This window comes from Apus apus, chromosome 3 (genome assembly GCF_020740795.1).
Source record: "Apus apus isolate bApuApu2 chromosome 3, bApuApu2.pri.cur, whole genome shotgun sequence".
NCBI classification, from domain to species: Eukaryota; Metazoa; Chordata; class Aves; order Apodiformes; family Apodidae; genus Apus; species Apus apus.
The window spans coordinates 109,235,296-109,245,270 of record NC_067284.1 but is presented as its reverse complement, the minus strand read 5'-3'; the positions used below and the strand labels follow the sequence as shown (position 1 = coordinate 109,245,270).

Sequence of the window (9,975 nt, the reverse complement as noted above, 5' to 3'; positions counted from 1 at the left end):
GTTATTGGATTGATTCCTTGTGTTTGTTAACTCATTGAATAAATAGCATGTCAAAGCTACTAGCCTGCAATGAATGCAGTTGCCAATTGACTGTAATTCAGAACTGTCCCCAGAACATGTGTTTTCATGATCTATTCAAACATGCAGGCTTAGTACCTGGCTGCTGCTTAGTGTGGTTTTTTTGGGCAACTAAGCAGTTAAATAATTCTCAGGTAAAGTCCTAGCCCCAAATACCTTTTACGGCAGCTGCACCAAGATTTTGCTGCTTCTGTTTGGAGCATAGGAGGTTTAATGAATATCAGGAAAAATTTTTTTACTGTAAGAGTGACAGAGCCCTGGAACAGGCTGCCCAGAGAGGTTGTGGAGTCTCCTTCGCTGAAGACATTCAAAACCCGCCTGGACGCCTTCCTGTGTGATGTACTCTGGGTGATCCTGCTCTGGCAGGGGGGTTGGACTAGATGATCTTTCGAGGTCCCTTCCAACCCCTAGGATTCTATGATTCTATGATTCTTTTCATCCATAATGGAAGGTTATTCACCACATGAAAAATGGCACCTGCGTAACGCTGCTCCCACAGAACGGGCTGGGTGGCAGCACCAAGTGTGCACGGATCCGTGCCCTGATCCTTCTTGGTAACTTAGCAGTCTGCTGGAGAACTCCACGATAGAATTACATTCTGGATGCTTGGCCTCTGAGTCACCCCCTTGGGACAAATCTTTGCTGGAAGTGAAGCTTGGATCAGGCTCCTGAAAACTGATAGTTTGTCAGAGTTCACCTACAATAGAGGTCTTATCTGGAGATGTGACGATTCCTTTTCTGAAGCTGTCCTCTTCTTTTATTAATGTGCTCATATCCATTTATATACCTCATAAACTTCAAACTACAATGACTTGGTTTATGAGGAGTTCATAATTCAATGTCTAATGTTCTTGTATGTAACTCAAAGCCTCTGCTGCTTCTGACTTGAGAGAAGATGATAGGCCAAACTAAGCAACTCATTCTTTGCAGTAAAATGAGAGTGTACTAATTATTTATCAGTATCTTACCCTTAATTTGGCTGAAGAAAGGGTTGATTTCATAACACAAAACAAAGCTGTGCAGACAATAATAACTATTATAGTCAAAAAGGTTCCTCCCAGATGTAAGTGATAAGTCAGTTTTATATGACAGCAAAGCCATAAATGCATGAGTAGATTCCTGAAGTTGTGTGTGTGTGTGTGTGTATGTATTTCATCCTACTCATTGCCTCCTACAATGTTTATCTTAAATCAAGCCTTCAGAATCTATTTTTTAAAAAACAGTATTTATGTGAACCAGACACTGTTTTGCTTGGTTTCTTCTAGGGGTTCCATAGGAAAATTTTTAAAAATCAGCTTTTTTTTGAGGTGGGCTGGGTTATTCTCTCTGTGGATACCTAAAAGCACAGCTGGAATATCAGATCTGGGGTGTTCACACTGCAGCTTCTGTAGCCTGGAAGCACCCCGTATGAAGTCTTGGGGCAAGAGATGAACACAAGGAAATGCCTCATAGGTGAAAACAAAGGAGAAAGGGACCTTCCAGGGGCACTGCTGGCCAGAAGCATCTTGAACCAGATAGGGTCTGGCCCAGTCCTGCAATAGTTTATATCTGGGTCAAGAAGGAAACAGCTTCAATGCAACCTACCTCCCTTCCTCTGTATTGCACAGTTTCCCTTCTGCTTTGCTGAACCTCAGCACAATCATCTTCATCTTGCAAACTAATTATAATACATCACTAAACCCAGACAGTGACTGGGAAGGAAGGATTTAAATGTTTTGACATGTTGACTCTCTACTGAAATTGCTACATCTAGAGTTCAGCTTTCAGAAGTACAAGACATGCACAACTTGTGCAGTGGGAGATGACACGTGCACAGGAATCAGGCACTAAAGTCACAGATTTCTATTACTTAATAATTACAGCAGGATTTGTCTGACCATTATAATGTCTTTACCAGAGCTTGTTACTCTGGGCTCCCTTTATTAGGAAGTGGAAAAAAGCAGGCACTCCTAGGGCACGTTTTTTCATTCTAAAGTAGATGTCTAAATAGGTCACATGAATCACATCTTTTAAGTGCTGATATCTTGAATGCTCATTTTATTCAAACATTTTGGTAGCATTACCTCCTCACTGTGCTTACAGCTGGCAGTATTTTCTCTTCTAGAGCTTTTATATTTATATATATATATGTAAATGCTCCTGTAATATAAATTGTTTAAAGCACTTGCTTATAACAAAACAGCATTTTCAGTGAGGCTGGAGCTACAGGTAACTTCAGTCAAGATGATCCACTTGCCATTGTTTACAGGAGCCCTCATTAAGGGGAATGATGTTGTTGCATGTGGTGCTAAAGCAAAACATTTTTTTTCAGCAAAAACAAAAGCCTGCAATCATGTAGCTGATAATCTGATATTTAGGAATAAATTTTAGAGATATGGTGACTGTTTTTTGGCAGACTTCTGTAGCTGTAATATATAACTACAATGCAATGATTCTTTTTGCTACATGTTAAGTACACTTAGCTCATGTCCTTGGAAGTTTGCCTGTAGGCCTAAGAATAATTATACTATAAATGTTTGGTAATTAATGTATCTAGTCCAAAAATTACACATAAAAGTTTGAAATCAAAGGAGTAATAACACTTAATTCTCTTATAGTTAACCTTCCAGTTGTTTGAATGAGTGCTAATTAGATCTAAAAACCATAAGCACATTTTTACACTAATTATAATGTTGATTATGTTGTAATTACAGTTGCAACAGCATAACGAGATTTACTCGTTAACCATTTCAGTGCTTCACAGAGCACACAAGAAACAGCTGTTGTGGGGAATTCCCATAGATCTTACCCACAGAGCTGTTGGTTGCTACTGCTCTGGACCTGTGTCAAATGCCTAGAGGTCACGGGAGGCAGTGAAAGACGATCAGGAAAGCACACAGCTCGGAGCACTTTCAGGAAAGGGGGTTGTTTGGTTGTGCCAAAACCAGACCCCAAAGGCCTCTCCGTGTCAGAAGAGGAAGGTAAAACTGCTCGTGTCTGGCAGTGTGAGCTGCAGACGGAGTAGGAGCTGGAGCTGAGGTGGTCCTGAAACAGGCAGAGGTGAAGGAAGGGGTGTTCCAAGGGCAGGAGGGCGCCGAGGTAGCCAGTCCCTCCAGGCACTGATGGAAATCAAGAGGAGGTCCCACCCGACTCCTTTGCCTTTGCTCTCCTCTCCTGTGCCAGCACTCCCTCCCTCCACACCTTTTGCAGAATCACAGAACGTTTCTGGATGAAAAAGACCTTGAAGATCATCGAGTCCAAGCATTTAGCTGTGTCAGGGCTTTCTGTCCTGTGCCACCCCTTGCTTGGGGTGGCCTCTGAGTCACGCAGGGAATGCAGGGTGAAGGGAGGGAGTAGAGATGGTGACAGTTGTGTCAGCAGCACGCTGAGGCCCTCAGAAGTTTTATTCTATACTCCAGTGTATCTTCACTCTCCTGGCCTCCTGCTACAACCAGCACCCCGAGGGACACACTGAGAAATAGTTATGGGACCCAAATATTTTGATTTTCCCAGGGCCCTGAAGATCTTAATTTTCCGGTGTAATTGCATCCCCATTCCTCTGCTCATGAACTCCATCAGGGGTGGTGGCACCATGGGTGGTTTTCTCACCTAAGAGTGCTCAGTTTTGGCTTCTGTACCACTTTGTACCACACACAGGGGTTTTGGCTGAGGCAGAGCTCTGCTCTTCTCCACCCTCCTTGCAACAGCCAATGCACAGGGTGAAGAAATTAGGGTCTTTTTTCCTTGCCGTTCTTAGCAATAACAATATTAGGGTTTTGAACAGCTAGAAGCAGGATGAGCACCTTTCAGAAAAGAAGGAAAAAACATCACTGTTGCTTAAAGCAATGAACCCAGCCTGCTGCAGACTTTCCCACTTCCCCTGTCGCTGGTGCTCCCAGCTGTAGAATATGGGAAGGGGCCACAGAAAGGCTGGGAACAGGGAAGAGGATAACTATTTGCTCAGAGACTGATCCTGCCGTAGGTACCAGGAGCTTGTCTCCTCCCCTGTGAGCTAACCCCACCCTCTTTTTTTATGCTCTGGGCTATTTTGGGCAGGCAGAACTGCAGCTCTGACAGATGAGGATACTGTACCAGAGCACAGCAGCACTTGTTGCTCTGAAGAACTACACAACCCTAACAGGGACTGCTGCTCTGCTGCCTGCCCTTCTTTTCTTCTTCTTATTTATTTATTAACCTGCAAACTTGTTTTCTCTGCTGGTTTCAAGCTTTTATCATTACAAATGATGTTTTAAGAGCTTGGTGAGAGCTGTTTGGAGGGGAAAGCTGCCTGCTGTGCAGTTGGAACCTCCTTTTTGCCACTTCATAGCGGGAGATCAGCTGGTACAGCCTTGGGGGTGAAAAATGACAGACTCTGTTCCTGCCAATGGGGAAGGAAAGGACCCTGAAATCGAGCTCTTTGTGAAGGTAAGTTGCACTGTGAACTGGACACTGGTGTGACTCTCAAATCAGCTCAGCTTCTACTGAATAATCAAACTTTAATTTTCTGGCACTGTGCAGCAGTGGTACTTTGACAGCCTGTTATCTCTTGCACACACAGTCACACTGCTTTCTTCTCCCTGACATTAGAATTGGGTAATATTGCAGAGGGAGAGTCAGAGTTCCTATATTTTATTGTTATTTATCTCCTCGTGATTTCACCCTGTTATTCTTAGCCTGCTGTGTGCAATGTCCTGTGTCCTAACTTTAGACTGCCAGGTTTTTCACTGAGAATCCTGACTTCCTTCTCCATTTTTGGGAAGGGAGCATGAAGAGTTGAGGGATAACCAGGATTCAGTACCTCAGCAGAGGCTGTCAGGTCTGAAAAAGAAATGTATTGCAAACCAAAAAGGACTGAGATAAGCTGACAGTCTTCTGGTTATTTCCTGCTTTGTTTGTTGTTTGTTTTTTTTTGTTCTAAAAAATTGAAAACTAAATCAGTTTTCACTCTCAGTTTCCTCAGCCCAAAGCTCCTTCTGATTTTATACAAGGGTAACTGAGAACAGAAACAGATTTAACAAAATGATATAAAAATAAATACACCTGTTTTATGGTAGTATTTCAGAATGTTTCAAATTGGGCAGGTTTGTTAGTTTTGTGCTATATAAATCTTACCATTAAAATCAGTGGCACAGTTCAAACCCTTTACACATAGAACTTTCTTAACAGCAAACTTTGTGCAAACTCTCTCCCAGTGAAGAGCTCAGATTTTTTGATGTTCAGAGCATGTTTCAAAGCTCTCGTCTACATTGAGGCTAAAATCCACTATGGCCACGTAAAATGCAGGAGTTTGGTCTCTTAGAGTCTAAAGAATCCCTGTAAATCAATAAGATCATTATTATTAATATGTGGGAGTTATATCAGGCTCTTTGCAAACAAAGTACTGAATGATTGGGAAACCAAATTCCAGCCTCTCCCTTCTGTCAAATTGAGGGTATATAATTGCTTTGTACTCCCTGATGGATATTTTGGGCTGTAAGTTGAAGTGTCAGCCACATGTATGATGTGTACACATAGCTTCTTCGTACATCTTCCAAAACCAGTTGGTTCATGGGTAGCCTGTCTGACAGAGCCAGCACTGAGGTTTTTTACCCTAGTAAACTGATTTTACAAGAATGCCTGGTTCCTAACTGCCCAGTAGAGCTTAATGGATGAAAAGAGACCTGCATAGGTCTGTACATCCAGGTACCTTTCCTCTTCACATTGTTTTTACCAAAGTGAATTTAATGGAGTTTAGTGTTTGAGGGCTAAAAAATATGTTAGTGGGATTTTTTGGCACTTTGTCATCACCAATGTATTCTGGAATGCAAACCCTTAACTGCTGCTATGTTTTAATGCCTACACTATTTTATTTAGGCTGATACAGAGATTTGTGATATGTGGTTCTTTGCCTGCCTCAGCTGTTAAAGTGAAGGTCATTGCCCAGATTCATTGTGTGAAGTTCTATATCCCTAAGTTACTGGAAAAAAATTGCACTGCTTTCAACTGAGTCGTGCCATCACCTGAAGATTTATAACTCCAGAAAGAACATTTTTGGTGATGTGACTTCCTGCATAATGAATGTTACAGAACTAAGCAGAGACTGTCACATAAAACTCTTAATTTGCAGAGCCAGAGCAAAAGCATTAATTGGTATCTTCCTGGAGACTTTCCATTTAGGTTGAAAAATTGCAACTCTTGATGTTTTGGAAAGGTGCCATTAATTTATTTAAAAGTCTAAAACGTTGTATAGTAATGCATGTAGCCAGAGTATTAAATTATACAGCTCAGAAAAATAAATAAGAACATCCAAGAAAGAGATGAGCTAAAAGTTGAAAACCAGAACAGCACGTTAGTGAGGAGAGACAAACAGGGAGGCTCGTCCAGGAAAGAGTTTGCAAAGGAGAAGGCACTTGCTCTGTTTTAAGGATGGAAAGAAGAACAGAAAGGTGGCAACTCCTGGATGAGTATGAGGTGCTGGGACAAGTGGCACATCTAAATATACCAGACGACACTTGAGGAAAGTTCTAATAAGAGGAGATGTTTGGGCCAATGAGCATTTCATAATTTGATTTTTATGATGCTAATATTTCACTCCAGGAAAAAAGTTCTGCCCCACACCTTTGGGTGAACACACAGCCAGAAAATACAGTGATCAGTGAGAAAAATATAGGGCAGTAGATGTGGACTAGAGAAAACTGTGCCTACAAGCACAAATAAACCAGAAAGGGTATTTTTCACCAGCCATAGAGTCTCTAATAAAAGCAGCTTCTGTCTCAGGTTAAAAAAAGAAAGGTGTTACACAATTGCTCTATTTCCTTTTTCTATTTAACAACCAGGAGAGCCAGGGCCTTAGAAAGGCAAGTAGAGTGATGATGGTAAACAAAAGACCTGTGCTGTAACCTAATGCAGGTGAGATATCTCCTGAGCTATGCAGATCACCTGGGCACCACCAGGACCCAACTGAACTGCATGGCACAGACAGGTGATGTGGTTATCACACCTGTTTGTTATCATCCCTATCAGTCTTTTTCTAGTAGTGCCCTAACCTGGACCTGTGAGGTGTTGTGGTTTGTTTTTTTTTTTTGGAATGAGAATTTGTTCTTGAAAGTTGCTTGATTGAGAGTGAAACTCCCTCCCCAGAGGTGGAGCAGGGCCCAAGAGGGCTGATGATGAGAATGGGCAGAGCAAAGGAGTGGTGAGGTCTGACAGGGAGATGGTGCCACCTTAATCAGATCTGCAGTTGGTGTCAGCAGGCCTTCTGTGAACACTGAAACTCTTGGGCAGCATTTCCTTCTCTAAACTTGTTTGACAAAGAATTGGAACAGGCTGCCAGGGAAAAAAAAGGCTTGATATGCAGCAGTGCCAGACTCTGGCTGCAGCAGCTTCAGGGAAGAGAGCACTGGGAGGTCACGCTTGCTCTGTGCTTAGCCCACCTTGTTCTAACTCAGGTCAGTTTTAATTCTTTGTGTGCTGTGGCCAAGCAAAGTGCTTTTGTATAAATGACACTGATGGAGGGTATATTTAGCATTTTCTGGCTGTGTTCCACCTGTATACTTGAACAAAATGACTAAACTGAAATGGTGCTCTTTTGGCATGCAATAATGCAGATGCTTAAAATCCATGAGAGGATCACAGAACTGTTATTGTTTCTTTTTATTTGCAGTGGAAACAGGTGATTGGATGTATCTGCCTGACATTTCAGAATTAGAGTGGTGCCTAATATCTAGAAAGTTAATTTGAAGGGACTTATGTTGTAAACATGGAAAACAAAGCATGACACAAACAAGATAAGAGAGTACAACTATTTTAATTTCATTCCTCAGGATGAGTCCTGTCTAGAAAACAATCAAAATGTAGGAATGGTCCAAAGTACAATTAATTTAAAAAATCTTCCTGTTTTAGAAACATTCTAAAACAAGATACTTATAAATCTATATTCTGACAGTCAAAGGACAGTAGTATCATCCTGGTAGGATGAGTAGTGAGCTGGCAGGCAGTAATTTCTGCAAGGAGTCATTGTTGTGGTATTGAGTAGTTACTATCCTGGATATGTTAATCAGCTCAGGTGTGCAAGAGCCTTTGCTTAAAAGGTGTAAGGCTTTACTTCCCAAAGTGTTCAACCACAGTCACACCAAACACTGACCTAGAGAAAACATGAAGGTGCTTGCAGATGTAAGAAGCAAGAAAGACCTCTCCAAGCCCTCAATCTTTCCCACTCAGTGACTCCTCTGCTGAGCTTATTCCCATCTGCCAGCTGAAGACATAAAGGCCTCAATGCCAGGAACACTCTCAGCCTGTTCCTCCCGTGAGGAGCTGGGTGCTGTGCATGACCAGGCACAGTGGGGCTGCATTTGATGTGTCTGAGGGATACGGTACCAGCCAAGGTGTGGGTGCAAGGACCAAGAGCTTCCAAGTATTTGTAGGGCCTCTTGCAGTCTTTTCTTGTTAGAGGATTATCACAAAGAAGTTATGTCCTGCAGCAGCAAACAGACATACAAGGAGTCTGTGAGCCCTTTGTCATCTCCAGTGGTTTCATTCTGGGGACTTCTAGGTGTCTGTTAGGAATATGTTTAAAAGTGCTGGCAAGATTTGGCACCAACCCATGAATGAATCAGTCAGCTGGAGAGCCTGGCTGTCCAGGACAAAGAAATCATCCTGCTGATTTGGAGTGCTCCATCCAATGCCCAGGAGCTGCTGCTCTTTGGAGGGCACAGCTGCCCTTCTCCTCTCCTTTAAACAGAATTATCCCGAAAAGTATCCCAGGGAGGTGGAAGATTTTTATCATTCTCGGATTTATTTTTGTTCATTTTCTGGATTATGTTTTTTTTTTTATTAAACTTTTCTCTGCCAAAAGGTAATTTCACACTAACCTTGGTTTAGATTTTGGTGCATTGATGCAATGTAGCCTTGAAGGAAGATATAAATAAAAATGCTATTCCTGGTACAAACAGTCATTCCCTGCTGTTGAGGATTTTGTGATTTTAAGGTAAGAGATTCACTCCAATAGGAAAACTGTTATCAGTTTCAGAATTTCACAGTTATTAAAACCAATACTGGCTTTACAAACTGGAAGACAGAACTTGACAGCAACCTCTTAACCCATTATAACAAGACAGGCTCTGTAATTTATTTGATTTGTAGACTATCCCTAAGAAGTATTTTGATGATGAGTAGAAATCACAATAAAATCTAGAAGGTACAAAGTTAATTTCTGTTTCTGAAGAAGTGTTGGTATTTTACTGGGTAATACAAACTCAGCTTTTGGCTTCCATACAAAATTGTTCCTATGTTCAGCAAAACTTCCTAGGTAAAGAGGAAATAATAAAGAGAGAAAAGCACAAGGAAGAATAATGATACTGAAACATCTGGTCCAACCTGTCTGATGCTCCAAGAGCAACAATAACATTTTTAAGAATGTGACGTGAGCACAGGGGTTATTATGGATCTTGCATTTTTCATCTATTTGGAGCTGTTGGACAGATGGTGGGCACCGTGGTTCATAGAATCATAGAATGGTTAAGGTTGGAAGGGACCTTAAAGATGATCAGGTTCCAATCCCCCTGCTACAAGCAGGGACACCTCCCACCAGACCAGGCTGCACAAGCCTCATCCAACCTGACCTTGCACACCTCCAGGGAGGGGACAGCCACAACCTCCCTGGGCAACGTATTCCAGAGCCTTACTACCCTCACGGTGAATAATTTCTCCTGGTATCTAACCTAAATCTACCCTCTTGCAGTTTAAAACCTTTACCCTTGGTCCTATCACTGCCCTCTCTGATGAAAAGTCCCTCCCCATCTTTCCTGTAGCTCCTTCAGGTGCTGGAAGGTGCTGGAAGGTCACCCTGGAGCCTTCTCTTCTCCAGGCTGAACAGCCCCAACTCTCTCAGCCTGTCTTCATAGCAGAGCTGCTCCAGCCCTCTGATAATCTTTGTGGCCC

General features: G+C 42.2%; 1 protein-coding gene across 3 annotated transcripts in view; it reads left to right on the top strand.

Annotated features, from left to right (window-relative positions):
• The first annotated feature begins 4,149 nt into the window (after nt 1-4,149).
• CLIC5 (chloride intracellular channel 5) overlaps nt 4,150-9,975 on the top strand; it is a 98,811-nt gene continuing 92,985 nt past the window's right edge. For all 3 annotated transcript variants that reach the window (XM_051614790.1, XM_051614789.1, XM_051614788.1), the window contains exon 1: nt 4,150-4,482. In XM_051614790.1, coding sequence (XP_051470750.1) covers nt 4,420-4,482 — 63 coding nt within the window. In that variant the 5' untranslated portion in view covers nt 4,150-4,419. The remainder of the gene's footprint in view (nt 4,483-9,975) is intronic.